Genomic DNA, 18,590 nt, shown 5'->3' with positions numbered 1-18,590 from the left:
AGCAAAATTTTATTTATTTATAGTTCAAAAGTCACGGAAGTCACATAGTGACTGCAAGTTCGCTAGTTTTATTTCATTTATAACAAAAAAAAATAAATATTTTAAATAACTATAAAACTTTAAATTATAATTTTTTAAACGTAAAAAAAATTAAGGTTCTACTGGTTTAAATCCATAATAATGTAAGTACCTTAGAGTACGATCAAGAACAATTCCAGGCCGTACAATTTTATACCTACCCGAGACAGTCAGATCAACAATAGTCGAGCCAACCCGATATTTTTCATCGAGCTTGCGCTTATTAGGTATGTTATAAAAAATACCATCAATAACCGGCCAAAGCTCGGAAAATTCTTCAGTTGTGAGACTGCTCGGTTCGTTGCTGCGATTAGCACTCGTCAGCGCCAAAGGTTCATTCAATACTTTAGCAAGACTTCGTAAAAATTTACTGTCTGCGACACGAACCCCAATAGTGTCAATTCCAGGGTTTAGCTTTGGGTTCAATTTATCAGTCCGCTTTACAACGATGGTTACCTGTCCTGGCAAAAGCGTCAGCAGAAGATCCGGGGGAATATGGTCCACGTGACCCCAACGGCTAATGTCTTTAACACTATTTACCGCAATAGCAAACGGCTTATTTTTATCCCGTCCTTTTATTTCATACAATTTTTCAACACACTCTCTGTCTTGAGCTAATGTTGCTAGACCATAGATCGTGTCTGTTGGCAAAGCGATTACTTTTTTTTCACGGAGTAATTTTACTCCGACAGCTAAACTTCTGTCCCCACCGATGAAGAAATGCTTTGCACGTGGACTCATGTGCTCCATCATGACCGTTACTTCCCGAATTGTCTTTGCTATTGGAGGCAAATATTTTACTTCAGCTATTGATCTTCTGGCTTCAATAATACACTGGTACTGTAAAAAAAAATTATATTAATTAAAAATGATATTCACAATTATTATCATCATTGTTGAATTAGAAATAATTATATATAATATTAATAATTAATAATAAATTAGTTTATGGATATTTTAAATCAATAGAAAATTATTAAGATTAAATTAATGCAAATTAATTGTGGTCACTAGGAACAAAGCTTCATACCCTGGTAACTAAAATAAATATGAAGTATTAGAAATAAACTGATATATCGACGTTCTAATTAGCAAATTGTCTTAATATATTTTGGAGAATCTTCCATTTGTACGAAAAAACAATTAGTGTAAAATTTATTATCACTTTAAAAAACCATTTATTTTATATATTTATTTATTTATTTATTTATTTATTTATTTAGATCCTGGAGTTAACTCTCTGGGACCACATTTCTTTTACATTTATTACAAGGTTTTTAGCTATTTTAATATAATTTATAAATTTATAAAACACAGAATTTACAGACATTAATCATCGCTCACACAAATTATCATCATATCCCATCTCCTCATCTAGTCTACTCAACTCTTGATTTAAGAGATATAAAGTACATTTTTCTTTAAATTCACCAAGAGTAGACACAGAAGTTATATCAAATGGCAGCGAATTCCAAAAATTACAACCAGTTACAAGAAATGATCGCTGATATGTCGTAGTTCTAGCAAATGGCACTTTAAGAGTATCTGTCTTCCCCATATTACGCCGTGAAACAACATTTGGCCTAAGATCAAGCTGATCGCCAAACAACCCCGGCCGCATGAGACACAATGCTTTATAAAACTCGCAAGCTATCAACAGAAGCCTGCGGTTCTGAACCGTAAGCCACCCAAGCCGCCTTCGATGTTGTGATATATGTTCTCGGCGCCTAATCCGATGTATATACCCCACACAATTATTAAGTGATTCTTGTAACGACCTTTCAAGTTCGACTGACAAATTCGTCAAAACACACACACAATAATCATAGATAGGCAGTACCAATGCAGTGACTAGCCTACGCTTTAACGCAACACTAAGATGAGAATCATTCATGCGTATTCGATATAAAGCCCCCGCAGCGCGCTTTCGCATAATTGCTACATGAGAGTGCCATGAAAGTGTGCTATCAAAAACTACTCCCAAATATTTAAACGATCCAACGTACTCTATTAATTCATCACTCAAGTATAGGCTTAAGTCATCTAAATTCATTTTGTTAACTCTACATACATTTATCGTACTGCCAAAGTATTTAATATCATTAATATCTAATAGAGGTATAATATTTTAGTTTAGATCATTAAAATAATTTATAATTGGACTATTGCTACATAAAAATGTTAAAAAATCACCCTCTAAAAAATAACGAGTTAGACCAATTGCTAATTAGACCGTCGATATTCTTTTTGCGATTTATATGTAATACTGTTTAAGATAAAATTAACAATGTAAGGTAAAAGACCCAGTTATTGACACTAAATTTTATCCTAATAAACAAAAAATGTTTTTAAAAAAATCAATTATTTTAAAATTTATAATTAAAAAATTATATTTATTAATTTATTAGAGTTGATTTGTTTTTTTTTTTTTTTTTTTAATTAGAATAAAATTGCAAGTGTCAATAACTGGGTCTTTTAACTTATCTTCTTAATTATTTTATTTTGCATTGAACTCTACTATATCAATAATTATAATGGTTCTGTTGTTGGGTTCAGTGTTTGTTATAAAATAAAATATAGAAAATTAAAATAATTTTTAAATGGTTAAAAAAATCTTGTAATAATATGTAAATAAAATTAAACCTTTAATTTAGATGATTGGACTCTTATCACAGTGAACAACATTTGAATAAATTTATTGTTTTAAATTTCAAAGTTGATTGTTCATTAAATTTATCCAAACAAGTAACTATTACAAAGTTAAGTCGTCGGATCCAATCATTGTTAGCTTAATAATGAGAGCACATCTGCAATAAAAAATAATAATTAATTGAATGTAATGTAAAATTAAGATACTGAAGTAAGCTGACAATTACCAATTTTTTAAATTTTTATAACAAGTTAATTACAATAAAAAAAATGTTTCTAAAAATTTCCACTAATAATTTTTATATGTGGAATTTTTTTATTAAATATTTTTATTGCTATAAAATGTCTATTGGTGTCATTGTAAAATTACATATGTAATTGCAATAATTCGTGAATATTACCTCATAAATAATGAACAAAAATTATTTTTGTTATTCGTATTATCCCAGAGCGTAGAACATTATGGTGTCTTATTTTAATAAAATAATTATTTAATGACAATTTTAAATAAGTCTAAGATAAATATTTTATTTTTTAACAGGTAATTCTAAAAATGTCAACATACATACACGTGGTTATGTTTAAAAACTTGTATTTATATTATTGACCAGGTTAGGATTTGAGTAATTTATTAAGGAGGGTAGGGAGGACCTCTATCTTTCATAATAACAATAAAATATTTTTGACATAACCCTACAGTATCAACAGTTGAAAAATTTATGACACTTGTTGACTGACATTAAAAAAATTATAATTATATAATTTATAATTAATAAATTATAAATTATATTTTAATAAATTAGTTATAATTATAATTTAATAAATTAATTATAAATTATAATTATATTATATAATTTAAAATCTCTAATCTAAAAATCAGAATATTTATTTTTTTTTTTTTAAATTAACATTGACATTAATGTTGACAGACATTAGACATTTTTTATCATTTTATAGCAATTAAATTATTATAAAAAAATATTTAATAAAAAAATCCCAACTTAGAAAATTAATAAAAATTATTAGTGAACATTTTTTAAAACTTTTTTTTTTTATTGTAATTAATTTATTATAAAATATATTTAAGAAATTTGACAGCTGTCAGCTAACTTCACAATCATAAAATTTTAATAATAATAATAGCAGTGAAGTCGACTCAGAACTCATGCGCATTATTTTTCGCGGTTAAAAATGGTTTCCCCCGTTGTTATGGTAAAAAAAAGCAACATTCGTTAATTTGTTGTCTAACCATTTTGTTTTTGTGATAACTTTTATTTTATACACACTTTACACTCATTAAATTATCAGTAATTATAAATCATGGCGAAATTACATGATTTGTGTGAAAAATATTTCGGAAGTAGAAATTTTTATGAAGTTCTTGAAATACCTAAAACAGCGAGTGACAAAGAAGGTATTTAACCTCAATTTATTATTTTATTCATTAGAAAAAATAATTATTAGCTAAAATTTATTTAAATAAAATTATTTTATTAATTTTCAGTAAAAAAAGCCTACCACAAATTGTCACTGTTGGTGCATCCCGATCGTGTAGCTGAAAATAAAAAGGAAGAAGCCACTGAAAAATTCCAGGTGCTTGGATTCATTCATTCAATATTGAGTGACACTGAAAAGCGTAAAATTTATGATGAAACTGGCCAATATGATGAAGAGAGTGAAGAAGTTGCGATGCGGAACTGGGCCGACTATTGGCGTACACTGTTTAAGGAAGTTACTATCGAAGACATCAACAAGTATGAAAAGGATTATAAAGGATCTGAGACTGAGATCAAAGATCTCAAGCGGGCCTACACTGACAGTAAGTAATTATTATTATTATTATTATATCTGTTAAAAAGAAAGAAAAATGTATAAAAATTAATTTACCAGATATTTTATAATTTTAAGAATTTTTTTAACAAATAAATTATGTCAAAAAAAATGAGAAAAAAAATTGAAATTTAGAAAATTAAAAAAATGAAAAATGCAATTTTTTGGAGCAAATTTATTTATTAAAAAAAATTAAAAAATGGTCAAGCGACTGCTAATTTTAATGTCATAAAAAATCTATTTGTAATTACAAATAATTATTTTTTTAGGCAAAGGTAACATGGATTACATCCTAGAAGCCGTGCCATTTACTAATTGTGATGAAGAGCCTCGCTTGCACGCAATTATCCAAAAGCTTATTGAAGATGGTGAAGTACCTGAGTACAAAGCTTTTACTAATGAAAATGAGAAGAAAAAAGCTCGTCGTAAGCGTAAGGTCAGTAAAATACTTGAATTTATTTTTCTTTTAGTTTCAGGATTTATATTAAAAGATGTCAATTTATATTTTATCGGTCAATTGAAGTGGGCATTTTTTATAATGTCATAATTATTTTTAAAATTGTCAGAGAGATAATAATTATCTGATTATTTTTATTATGAAATATGAATCAATATAAAAATTGATTTCATATTCAGAATTTTATTTTTAATAATAAAACATGAAAAATTTATTATTTTAATAAATGAAAATTAATTTATAAATTGTAATTAAAAATAATTACTTAATATTAAATCTTTAATCTACATTATTAAAAGAATAAGCGAAATTTTTTGGCCAGAGTATTTATATGATAAAATGGATTTTTATGATTAAATTTGGTATCGTTGGAAAAATCTTGAAAGAAATTGGTGCCTTTTCATGGTTTCGTATCATTTTCACTTATAATAAATTTATGATGATAAGTCTGTAGGCTGCATTCAAAAATGCTCTGTCTCTAGATACATAATTAAGAAATGACCTTGTATCTCGTGAACTATTGACATTTTTAAAGGTATAAGCTCATCCCGATATTACACTCATCAAGACCTTTCATTTGAGTACCCACATCAATTTTTCATATATTTATATATATTATATATATATATGTATATATGAAAAATATATAAAAAATGCATGTGGGTACTCAAATGAAAGCTCTTGATGAGTGTAACATCAGGATGAGCTTATATCTTTAAAAATGTAAATAGTTAAAAAAGTACAGTGCAATTTAACATAATTAAGAAACGACCTTGTATCTTGTAAACTACTGATATTTTTAAAGATATAAGCTCATCCCGATGTTACACTTATCAAGACTTTTCATTTGAGTACCCACATCAATTTTTCATATATTTTATATATATATATGTACATATGAAAAATATATAAAAATGCATGTGGGTACTCAAATGAAAGCTCTTGATGAGTGTAACATCAGGATGAGCTTATATCTTTAAAAACATTAATAGTTAACAAAGTTCAGTATTTAACCAAAGTCATTATTTAATAAAGTAAAATTTTATTTTAAAATTTTTTCAAACGTATAAAATTTGTCTTAAAAAGTTTTAGTTATAAATCCGTAAGATTGAAAAATTATATGATATTAAAGAGGATATAAATTTAAATTATTAAATTATTACTAGATTCTAAAATTATAAATTTACATCTGAAAAATAAAATGAAGAATTAGTTAATATAAATTATAAGATCTTAACCCAATTACTTAATTAAAATCTCTAATATATTTAAATCTCACAATAATTTTCGATCCAATTTTTCAATAAAAATGATTTCCATTAATACCGATAGGCGGTAGCAATCCTATCAACTGCAGCGTAATAACTCAGATGAGCCCACGTGGGTGTAGAGAGGGAAAAAGCGGGCTCCAAACTTCAAATAGAAGGGGTAACATTAGTAAATAAATAACCGCAGCATTCGTAAAGTAAATTCAGTCTCCGTCTTTAATTTTCTACCCTCGTTACTCCAACTCAAACTCTTGCTCCAACGATGTGTTAAATAGTATTAGTAAATACAGTAGTTGATAAATAAATTAATTGCAATTTTATTTTATAAAATAAAAATAAAAAATCACCATGTCTGTGTCAGTGTATCTGTTTTCTAAGCTCTTAATTATGACTTTGATAATCAACAAAGTATCATCAGCATGTACAAAAGTGAAAAATGAAGACATGATTGAGTACTCTTGTGAGAATGGTACTCTTGCTGACCTTTACTCGATCCCTGAACGAACTGAAAAAATCCGCATAGCAAACATAGACTTGTCCCATTTAACCGCGGACACTTTCGGTAGATTTGGCGACGACCTGTGGGTCCTCTCATGCTCTCACTGTTCAATCCAAGAGATAGATGACGACGCTTTTAAAACTCTTACCAGCTTGCAGCAGCTGAGGTTGGATAACAATAATTTACGTGCTGTAAAAGCCCAGTGGTTCCAAGGTTTGAAGTATTTAACCTACTTGGATTTTAATTACAACGAGATTGAGAGTATCGAAGACGGGGTTTTTGCTAATCTGCCCGGTCTTGTAGATCTGAGGATTGCTGGGAATAAATTACAGTGTTTAAATGTTGATGAAATGTCGCACTTAGTGGACTTGAAACGCGTATTTTTGAACCGTAATCCCGAATTCAAGTGCCCGAATGCGGTGAATCAGTTGATGCAGTCCAAGAATATTAATTATGAACGTGATGATGCTTGGGATAAAATTACTCATGATTTAATTCAACCTAAATCTGCTAAGTTATTGTCTAAGGTCTTGGAGTCGGTTACTGAAACTTTGAGAATTTATGATAGACCTGAGTCGGGAACTGAAGATCCAAGGAGTTATGAAAGACCTGAGGATCCAAGAATTCATGAAATTCCTGAATCAAGAAAATATGATCCAAGAGTTCATGGAAGACCTGAAGATCCAAGAATTCATGAAAAACCTGAAGATCCAAGAATTCATGAAAGACCAGAGGATTCAAGAATTCATGAAAGACCTGAAGATCCAAGAATTCATGAAATTCCTGAATCAAGAACATATAATCCAAGAGTTCATGGAAGACCTGAAGATTCAAGAATTCATGAAAGACCTGAAGATCCAAGAATTCATGAAATTCCTGATTCAAGAACATATGATCCAAAAATTCATGAAAGACCTGAAGATCCAAGAATTCATGAAATTCCTGAATCAAGAACATATGATCCAAGAATTCATGGAAGACCTGAAGATCCAAGAATTCATGAAAGACCTGACATGACACCTGATGATCCAAGAATTCATGAAATACCTGAATCAAGAACAAATGATTCAAGAATTTATGAAAGACCTGAAGATCCAAGAATTCATGAAAGACCAGAGGATCCAAGAATTCATGAAATACCTGAATCAAGAACATATGATCCAAGAATTCATGGAAGACCTGAAGATCCAAGAATTCATGAAAGACCTGAAGATCCAAGAATTCATGAAAGACCTAACATGACACCTGAAGATCCAAGAATTCATGAAAGACCAGAAGATCCAAGAATTCATGAAAGACCTGAAGATCCAAGAATTTCAGAAAGACCAGAAAATCCAAGAATTCATGAATTATTAAACATGAGACCAGAAGATCCAAGAATTCATGAAATCCTTAACATGAGACCAGAAGATCCAAGAATTCATGAAATTCTTAACATGCGACCTGAAGATCCAAGACTTCCTGAAATCCTTGAATCACTAAAAAATAATCCCCGACTTTACGAACCTGAAAATCAAAATATTTATGACCCACCTGAATCAATCACCGACCTACCTACAGCTCCTCCAAGACCTGATGAAGAATCAAGAAACCATCCAAGGCCAGAATTAATGACAGAGCCACCGAAAATCTACCAAAGATTCGACCTAACAAACCCACCTGAAGTATACGAAAATTACGAAACAACGCCGATGTATCGTGAACGTTTAATAATAACTCATAACTCAGAATTGCCTTCTAGTACGAGTAATATTAATTATCCAGTAACAAGCATGCATTACCCAACATCTGTTACTTATCCTGATAAATCAGACACTTATTCTCGACCTGAAGCTTCAAGAAATTTTCCAGAAATACCAACCCCACCAGTGTCAGTGCCACAAGAGCCTTATTATCCGCGATCATCGACCTTTGCTCCATATAGCGAAGTAAACGCGCACCGCCTGCCAACATCCACGTCCAAAATATCCTGGACGTCAAACTCCGAGGACATCAACACTTTTGACGACATATACTACCCGATTGAGGCGGACCCGCTGTCCCGGGAAGACAACCACAATATTAATTATCCAGAGCCTGGACATAATCCTACCAGGCCTTTTGAACATGAGAAAGAAGTCACCGATAAATTAGCAAGCTTGCCTTTGGGCAATCCTCACACGCTTGAAAATTATCAACAGGTTGATGAAATGCCGCCGGTGACTATTTTTACTGCTGAAGAACAGACCAATGGACCCGTGACAACGACCACGGACAAGCCTCTGCCTAGCTGCAGCTCTTCTTCCTCAATCGGGTTCGGCGGTTTTATTGCTATACTTTGTTTCGCGGTTTCCCATTCGATTTTACGAACGATCTAGTCGCGACGAACTGGAGAAGAGTGGAGAGTTGGAGATGAAAGACTTTTTTATTTTATTTTTTCATATAGCTTCGTTAATATTGAACTCCAGTACCTTTAATTATTATTTAAATGCTTTTAACAAGTACCTATGGATTATCAATGCAACGTTTAATGGACAATATTTTATTTTATTTATTTTATTCCAAGGACCGATTTATGCCTCATTTAATTCTGAGTATGTATAATTCATTTTTTTATTATAATTTTATTTTATTCATTAAATTTTTTTTTATAACATCAATTTAAATTATCTAAAAATCAAAATTTATTAAAATTTTTACTGAAGTAATTTTCTAAATAATAAAACATGATAATTAACATTTTTTTTCTTACAAATTAGATTAAAAATTTTGTCAATTTTTTTTTTCAGAAAATTACAAAATTAAATGATCTAAAAATCAAAATTTTTACGGAAGAAACTTTCCAAAGAATGAAACTTAAAAATAAAAATTTTTTTTCTTAACAATTATTTACAAATTAAATTAAAATTTTTTTTTTAATTACAAAATTAAATTACCTAAAATCAAAATTTATTAAAATTTTTACTTAAGTAATTTTCTAAATAATAAAACTTCATTTTTTTTTTTTTTAATTATTTAAAAATTTTGTCAATTTTCTTTTTCGAAAATTAAAAAGTTAAATTATCTAAAAATCCAAATTTTTACTGAATAAATTTTCTAAATAATGGACTATATTTTATTCTTTTATTCCAAAGACCGATTTATGCCTCATTTAATTCTGAGTATATATAATTTTTTTTTATTATAATTTTATTTATTTATTTAATTTTATTCATTAAATTTTTTTTTATAACATCAATTTAAATTATTATAACATCAGTTTAAATTATTATTGTATGTTGGATTTTTAGATGCCAATTGCCTATTGTTTCGCGGCTCAATCAAATCCGCATGATACTTTGAATATCTTTTATTAAATGTTACGTACAGTTTGTTTTTTTACAACGCGATAATTGAAAGTAACGAGCTGCGAGGGTCGTATTACATCCGTGGTGTTAATGTCATAATTACTAGCGCTCAGTTACGCATAATCTATATTTTAATTATTGATTGCGCAACGTTCGCTTCATTTATCACAGTATTGAAGATATAAATTGGTGGAGTATTGCGAAAGTTATTTTTGCTTTTTTATTGTTATAATTTATTTCAATCAGAAAAACTCCTACGTGCTTTTTAGATTTATAAATAAAGATGCGTACAGGATAGTGTAGCGAATCTATTGAAATTAATAGTAAGGCCGGTGGTAATTTAATTCCAGAGTGGGAGGATTTTAAGCTACTTTGTGGAGCATCAAAAAAATTATAACTGTCAGATTAGAATATTTTATAATTTATAAAATGATTATTTTTAAGCTTACTTGAAATTTTTTATTAAAAATATTGTGGAGAGAATTTTTCAAAATTTTCCTTAATAGATGAATTAAAAAAAAAAATAAATTTTCCTTAATAGAAATTATTTAAATTTAAAACAATTTAATTATTTATGAAAAAATTTATAAATTTTTTTTATTAATTTAAAACAATAATTCTTAAAAAATTTTTTATTAATTTAAAAAAATGAATGAAAATAATTAAAAAAAATTTTTTTATTATTTTAAAAAATGAAGAAAATAATTTTTAAATATTTTTTTGTTTATTTAATTTAATTAATGTAGAAGAAATTAAAAAAAAAAACAATTAATTAATTTTACTCATTGAAAAAATATTTGTAAAAATTAACAAGTTGCATTTAGATTAAAAGAAGAAATTAATTATTGTACTAAAAATGAAAAAAAAAAATATGAATTACTGTCAGTTGAAAAATATGTCAATACGGAGAAGTCAATCACATAAATTCTAATAAGCGAAAGAAAAAGTAATCAATTTCATGAGAACTATCACGGTCAAATGAATTGAACTCTTTATCACAAAATCTTCGCCTTCAATGTAAATTCCTCAATTAATTTACTCGCCGAAAAAAATGATTTACGTTGAAGCGATATTAATCTCACGCAAGTCGTCTATAATGACATCTTTGTAGTGTAATATTGATTACCATTGAAATAAAAAAGTAGTTTATGATAATAATCCTAATGATGATTATCGACAGTGTGCTATTTGCAAGCTCACGCGCGACCTTCAATCTCTCTTCAACTCTGGATTATTTCACCACATACAATTGAAGTAATAACCATTAGACATAATAACTAATAACGAATCGGAGCCATCCATCCATTGTTATATTGCTAATATCATATCAAGCTCTCTCGAGTATGTCAAATTATTTAAGGGGAGCGTGATTATGTCTTTTTGCGTTCACATATCTATTCATAACACATGCGCTTCCTTGTAGGTATTTTCTAAATATTAAACATTATTTATAAATTTAAAATTTTGTCAAGTTTATTTTTCTAAAAATAACAAAATTAAATTATTTAAAAATCAAAATTTTTACTAAAGTATTTTTCCAAACAATAAAAATTTTTTTCTTAATAATTTCTTAATTTTTTTCTTAATAATTATTTAAAAATTGGATTAAAAATTTTGTCAATTTTTTTTTTCTGAAAATTACAAAATTACATTATTTAAAAATCAAAATTTTTTAAAATTTTCACTGAAGTATTTTTCAAAATAATAAAACTTTAAAATTAAAATTTTCTTCTTAATATTTATTAAAAATTAGATTAAAAATTTTGTCAATTTTTTTTTCTAAAAATTACAAAATTAAATTATCTAAAAATCAAAATTTTTATTAAAGTAATTTTCCAAATGATAAAACTTAAAAATTAAAATTTTTTTTCAATAATTATTTACAAATTAGATTCAAAATTTTTTCAATTTTTTTTCTGAAAATTTCAAAATTAAATGATCTAAAAAACAAAATTTTTATTGAAGTAATTTTTTAAATAATAAAACTTAAAAATTAAAATTTTTCTTAACAATTATTTAAAAATTAGATTATAAATTTTGTCAATTTTTTTTTTTTTTAATTACAAAATTAAATTACCTAAAATCAAAATTTATTAAAATTTTTACTGAAGTAATTTTCCAAATAATAAAACTTAAAAAATTTCTTTTAATAATTGTTTAAAAATTTTGTCAATTTTATTTTCTGAAAATTACAAAATTAAATGATCTAACAATCAAAATTTTTACTAAATTAATTTTCTAAATAATAAAAATACTAGAATATATAATTCGCGGTCATATAAACAAAACGTGAACTTGTTCATTGATTAAATAAGAAATCTAGGCACTCTCTGTGAGCAACTAACACAAATATTTGTCAAACTAGTTAAATGATGAGAATAAATGTTGGCTAATGTTAAAATGTATGAGGTATGTGCTGTTACTGTTGCTGATGATAATTCTACTTCAGACTGTTTGAATATGTAACACTGTTATGTACATATATATATTGGTATTAGTATTAAATATCAGCATCAAGTGTGCAGAACTTTGGTGGGTACTGTCTTACAATGCTCCTATTGAGCTAACCAGCATAACTCTATGACTAATGAAAGATTCAGGGCATCTTAGAGTCTTGTGATGGTTTGGTTGGCATGTTGGATTTCCGGAGCTCAGGGCGATGCGCCAGATGCTTCAACAGGCTCAAGGTCGTACCAAACTTAACTAAACTCACTTCATTTGTCGCACTTTATAATTATATTTATACCAATTCCCATTAACATTAAAATTTTTTACTCATTTCGGCTTTTTTTTTGCGATAATACGCCAAGTTGATGAATAACAAGATTGAGACAAATTGCTTGAGTAATTTTAAAAGTCTAGACATGGGTGATTAATTTTATGCGTAATTAATACTTTTAATTTAATCAAACGAACCTTTTAATTGAAACAAAATTTTTTTTAACTCCAAACACAATTTTTTTAGAAGAATAATGAGTTTTATTATTAGCTTTTTTAATATCAAATAATTTTTTTATTCATATTATCTCTTCAAAAATTTTTTTATTTGATTAAAAATTATTTTTCATAATATAAAAGTACCATTTTAAAAGAAGAAATTACAGAAAATAAATTTTAATGATTAAGTAGGAACAAAAATAGTCTTTTTTGTTCCCTTTATTATAATTTTACTCGACTTAATTCTTAATACTGCATCAATAAAACGAGGCATTGTAATATGACAATGAAAAACTATGCTATTGTTTAAAAGCTTCTTGAAAGTCATATTAATATTCTAAACAGATTAGAATTGTTCTCTACTTAGATAAAAAAAATCTTGGAAAAATTAGGAAGTAATATAATCCAAAGTTTTGTTCGATAACAATGTAAAATTTATGACTTAAAATTTTGTTTGAATTTCATTGAAAAATATTTGAATTTAAATTAGTTTTATTTATTAAAATTCCACTTTTTTCGATAAGTCATAATTTTTTTCTAATTAATAAATAAATGAGTTATAAACTTGTTTGAAATCAATTTTATTACAAATTCATCATAAATAAAAATTAGATTTTTCTTTTTTTAATTAATTGACTTCAAAATTTATATTAAATTTTTTAAAAATTTCTGTAAATTTGGCTTTATAAAAATAATAATAATAATAAAATTCCAAAATATTTTTTGATAAGTAATAATATTTTTCTAATTAATAAATAAATTAGTTATTAACTTCTTTGAAATTAATTTTATTACATGTTAATCTTGAATAAAAATTGGAATTTTTTTTTTTAATCAATTGACTTCATAGTTGAAATTAAATTTTTATAAAATTACTGTGAATTTGGCTTTATAAACAAAATAATAATAATAATAATAAAATGCGAAGATATTTAAAACAAAATAAAAAAAAAAGTTTAATTACAGTGACCGCGACATTCCACAGAATTAAAGCGAGCTAAATAAAAATAAATGGACACTATTAAAATTCTCGTTAATAAGTTTCTATGGGTTGTTGTACTCAATTAAAATCAATTATTATTACATCTACAAATAAACATGTCCGCAAACTCTAAAGAAACAAAATAAAATTTTATTTGATTTACTCACTCCATATCTCAATATCACACTTCTATTCGGTCTATTCAATAAACTCCTACATAATAATAAATCTTGAATAAAAATTTTTATTTCAGCCACTTAACAACTAAAAAAAACAATTAAAACCTTTATTATTTTAACTGGCCCACATTTGTTGATATTATAAATTTATTATTTCTATTTTAAAATTAAAACTATTAATATTCATAGCGGTTTTGCCCTTGAATAATTTAACCTTTTTTAGCTCTACTTACATAACGTCCGTTTTTATTAAAACTCCGTTAGTATTCATATTTATCAAAAATATTTATCAAATAAACTGACAGTGATTTGTATTTAATAAACAATTATCAATAAAATATCTGCAATTACATCAGCGCAGAAAATGACCGTCTGATGTATTAAGTTAAAATTAAATTTTTGACTGAATTATAAATAATTATTTCTTCTTTTATTTTTTTTAATCTTTATTTAATTTATAATTTATAATTTTAAGGAGAAGACTTAAAGTGCGGTCATGAAAATTTTTAGATTTTACCTCATCGAGTTCATCGACGACTACGATTAGCCGTGACGTTAGAATCTGAGATATATATTTATATTAGTATGTATATGCATGAATTGTATCACAGCCATCGACTCGGTGTTTGGCTGTTGATATATATATATATATATATATATATATATATATATATATATATATATATATATATATATATATATATACATTAAAGAATTGACGTTATGCAATGTAAACCTAACATTAGTTGGTGCCTCAGAAAAGCTTGCCAGGAATTATAAATACCGGAATTCGCGCTTCTTAAACTCTTGTTTCTTAATGCCTGTTAATGTTTAAATGGAACGATTCCATCATCTATTTTTTTATTATTTATTTATATTTTTTTATTGACCCTACTTTTCATAAATAATTTAATAGCACTAATAAAAATTAAAATTTTTATTGAATTTCTATTACACATTAATCTATATTATTAAAAGAATAAGAAAAATTTTGTCTCCAGGAAAGTCATATGATAAATTGGTTTATTTAGTGAAATTTAGTGTCATTGCAAAAGTCTCGTAATTGAATTTGTGCCTTTTCGAGGTTTCATATAATTCTCAGCGATAGTCAATTTATTATGATAACTGATAAGTAATTTAGGCCGCATTCAAAAATTATCTCTAGATACATAATTAAAAAATGACCTTGTATCTCGTGAACTTTTGACATTTTTAAAGATATAAGCTCATCCCGATATTACACTCATCAAGACCTTTCATTTGAGTACCCACATGCATTTTCATATATTTTTCATATATACATATATGTAATATATATAAATATATGAAACATTGATGTGGGTACTCAAATGAAAGGTCTTAATGAGTGTAACATCGAGATGAGTTTATATCTTTAAAAATGTCAATAGTTAACAAAGTACAGTGCAATCTAACATAATTAAGAAACGACCTTGTATCTTGTGAACTATTGATATTTTTAAAGATATAAGCTCATCCCGATGTTACACTCATCAATACCTTTCATTAGAGTACCCACATCAATTTTTCATATATTTTTATATATTATAAATATGTATATATGAAAAATATATCAAAATGCATGTGGGTACTCTAATGAAAGCTCTAGATGAGTGTGTCATCGGGATGAGCTTATATCTTTAAAAACGTCAATAGTTAAGAAAATACAGTGCAATTTAATATAATTAAGAAATGACCTTGTATCTTGTGAACTATTGACATTTTTAAAGATATAAGCTCATCCTAATGTTATACTCATCAAGAGCTTTCATTTGAGTACCCACATAAATTTTTCATATATTTGTATATATTACATATATGTATATATGAAAAATATATGAAAATGCATGTGGGTACTCAAATGAAAGCTCGTGATGAGTGTAACATCGGGATAAGCTTATATCTTTATAAATATCAATGGTTAAAAAAGTACAGTGCAATTTAACGAAAGTCATTATTTAATAAAGCAAAACTTTAATTATTTATAGTTCACAAGTCACAGCAGTCACATAGTAACTGCAAGGTTACTAGTTATTATTAAATTTTTATTATATATTAATTAAAATTAATTATTATTAAATTTTAAAAATAATTTTCATTTATTAAAATTAATAAGTAAAATATTCATTTAATTTCTTTATTGCGGTACTTTATGAGCGTATTGAACTCGAGTTATTTTAATATGAATTGTTGCTAAACACTATTTTCCATTTAATTATTTTTCAAGCATTGAAGCTATTTTAAAATTTTATTGTCAAGAATTTAAATGATTTGTAAACAATTAAATAATTACAGTATGCGGTTGTTTATTGGCTTATGCCGACTGTGTTTAAGTTTCTTCGATTTATTAATCATAAAAATCAATTTAAGTATATTTGCAATAGGCTAATAAAATTAGTCGATTATTTATTTCTTCTTTCAGATAATTTTATCCGCCAACATTTATCAAAATTAATGTCGTTTAATTTTTTTTATTACCTAAAATTCTCTTAGGTACTTAGAACTGTAATTTAAGTATTTCTGAATACACCATAAGAATATATTTAACTTTTATAGCTTGACTAAAATATTCGAAAATTGTAAACATACTTATATTAATTCATTTTATCTTCAAATAAAATTTCTAACATTTGCAGTAAAAATTCTTTTTTAAAAATTTAGCTTTTGAATTTTTAAGTTTAAAAATTTTTTATAACAAAATTTGTTTTTTATCAAATTCTGAAGTCACATTTTATAAAAATAAATGCAGATATTTTTTTTAGAATTAAATTTAATGAAAAAAAATTTACTTAATTTATTTCATGTATATCACTGATTCATCTCATCACACCATAAAGTTTTTTGTAATTTAAACAGAACAGTCTGTTATTGTCTTGTGAAAAAAAAAAAAAAAAAAAAAAAAAAAAAATTACAGGATTTATTTAAATTCATTTTTTACTTTTCACATCTGGCAGCAAAATTAAGAATTTTTATAAAAAAAAAACAGTCAAATTTTCTCTTTATAATCTGTTGATCTGTTTTCTATTAAACTCCTCTAGTTTCATATCTAAAATATTTAATAATCTCTTAAGAATGAGCGCGTGGTACATATCAAAAATAGAATGTGAACATTAATAATGAGCATATTAAATTTTTTTCATTAAATTAAAAGTGACGTGAGATATTAAGTGGAAGCCGATAGAGTATATTTATTTTATAAATATACTATTTTATCTGCACCTGAAATATTTAATCAAAATTTATTATTACTAATAAAAATATTTATTTATTTGTTCTAGTGGGCAAAAGAAGCTGCCGAAGCGGAGCGGCTTGAGAAGCAGATGAAACTCGAGAATGATGAAAACAATAAATCAAAAAATAAAGATGATCTTGCGCTTGCTATACAAAATCGAAACCGCGAGCGTGCTGGACAGGCTGAAAACTTCTTTGATTCGCTGATAGATAAATATGCGAAGAAAACCGAAAAGCCGGCTAAAAAAAATAATTCCTCTGCTAAAAAGAAGAAAAAAACATAAAAATATTTACCATTAACGTTTGCTCGATCAGTAATCTAAGATATATATTTTCTAATTATTAATAATAAATATTATATTCATAATAATAATTATAAAATTAGTATTCTAACAAATTTCATGTTAAGTAATAAGAACCATCAGAATTCATTTTATTTTTTTTTTTTCGGGAAATTTTTTCTGCTGTATTGATATTTATAAATAAATTATTGTGTTTATAATTCTTATTCTTCATTTTTTTATATATTACAATGCGTTTTTTTTTTTATTTTAGTGTCATCTTCTGAACATTTTCAGGCAGGAATGCTAGTATTTTTTAATTATTGTATGAGTTGAACTTTCGTCTAGAAAAGTGATCGAGTTAAGTAAATTACCTCGAGTACCTTGCATTCGAAGACGTTCTGCAGCCAATAAATTTTCAGATGTCTATATTATAACACGTGCGGATAGAATGTAACTAATATACTATGCACAGAGCTGCAAGAACCTTTGAGATGAAAATTAGAAAATTAGAATATACAGTACAACTTAGTTATAAGTTATATTTCTTTCTCTCTTCTACTAACATGAAATATTTTAAACATAGATATAACAGCTGTGAGAGTGAGTGGATCATCCGACGTAACTTATAACCAGGTTGTACATCTTTATACTCAATAGTATTTGTAACTGCTATTCTTCCCCGCTTCACAGCATTATTTCATTTTTTATGAACTCTGCCGTCCATCTTACGGCTAAAAATTACGATAATTTTTTTTTAAATATCTAATTTTGGTCATTAAAATATTTTTTTATTTCAATATAAAAAAAATTTTGAAATTGTTGACCTCTTCTGTTTGTCTAAAGTTTCAAAAG

At 26.3% G+C, this 18,590-nt stretch overlaps 3 protein-coding genes across 9 annotated transcripts; 2 read left to right on the top strand and 1 right to left on the bottom strand.

Annotated features, from left to right (window-relative positions):
- Positions 1 to 96: 96 nt before the first annotated feature.
- Positions 97 to 3,364, bottom strand: LOC123264555 (yrdC domain-containing protein, mitochondrial). 2 transcript variants are annotated; one of them, XM_044727855.1, is made up of 3 exons: positions 3,129 to 3,359; positions 2,722 to 2,885; positions 100 to 918 (listed from the first exon to the last, which is right to left on the bottom strand). In XM_044727855.1, exons 2-3 carry the CDS (start codon positions 2,761 to 2,763, stop codon positions 151 to 153), a joined length of 810 nt encoding a protein of 269 aa, XP_044583790.1. In that variant the 5' UTR covers positions 2,764 to 2,885; positions 3,129 to 3,359; the 3' UTR covers positions 100 to 150. The 2 variants fall into 2 exon arrangements, with proteins under 2 accessions (XP_044583791.1, XP_044583790.1); XM_044727856.1 differs by lacking the exon at positions 2,722 to 2,885 and having other exon boundaries at positions 97 to 918; positions 3,129 to 3,364.
- Positions 3,365 to 4,047: 683 nt separating this feature from the next.
- Positions 4,048 to 6,376, top strand: LOC123265301 (dnaJ homolog subfamily C member 9-like). Its single transcript, XM_044728998.1, has 4 exons — positions 4,048 to 4,141; positions 4,232 to 4,546; positions 4,827 to 4,993; positions 6,347 to 6,376. Exons 1-4 carry the CDS (start codon positions 4,048 to 4,050, stop codon positions 6,374 to 6,376), a joined length of 606 nt encoding a protein of 201 aa, XP_044584933.1.
- Positions 6,377 to 6,473: 97 nt separating this feature from the next.
- On the top strand, positions 6,474 to 17,569 carry LOC123264600 (pollen-specific leucine-rich repeat extensin-like protein 2). 6 transcript variants are annotated; one of them, XM_044727940.1, is made up of 3 exons: positions 6,474 to 7,462; positions 7,610 to 9,354; positions 17,502 to 17,569. In XM_044727940.1, the coding sequence occupies exons 1-2, from the start codon at positions 6,631 to 6,633 to the stop codon at positions 9,136 to 9,138; spliced, it is 2,361 nt and encodes a 786-aa protein (XP_044583875.1). In that variant the 5' UTR covers positions 6,474 to 6,630; the 3' UTR covers positions 9,139 to 9,354; positions 17,502 to 17,569. The 6 variants fall into 6 exon arrangements, with proteins under 6 accessions (XP_044583875.1, XP_044583876.1, XP_044583877.1 ...); XM_044727941.1 differs by having other exon boundaries at positions 6,474 to 7,577; positions 7,737 to 9,354; XM_044727942.1 differs by having other exon boundaries at positions 6,474 to 7,768; positions 7,994 to 9,354.
- The last annotated feature ends 1,021 nt before the right edge of the window (positions 17,570 to 18,590 follow it).

The sequence above is a fragment of the Cotesia glomerata genome, linkage group LG5 (assembly GCF_020080835.1).
Source record: "Cotesia glomerata isolate CgM1 linkage group LG5, MPM_Cglom_v2.3, whole genome shotgun sequence".
NCBI classification, from domain to species: Eukaryota; Metazoa; Arthropoda; class Insecta; order Hymenoptera; family Braconidae; genus Cotesia; species Cotesia glomerata.
Note: the sequence above shows the minus strand (reverse complement) of the source record. Positions and strands in the feature narration are given on the sequence as shown.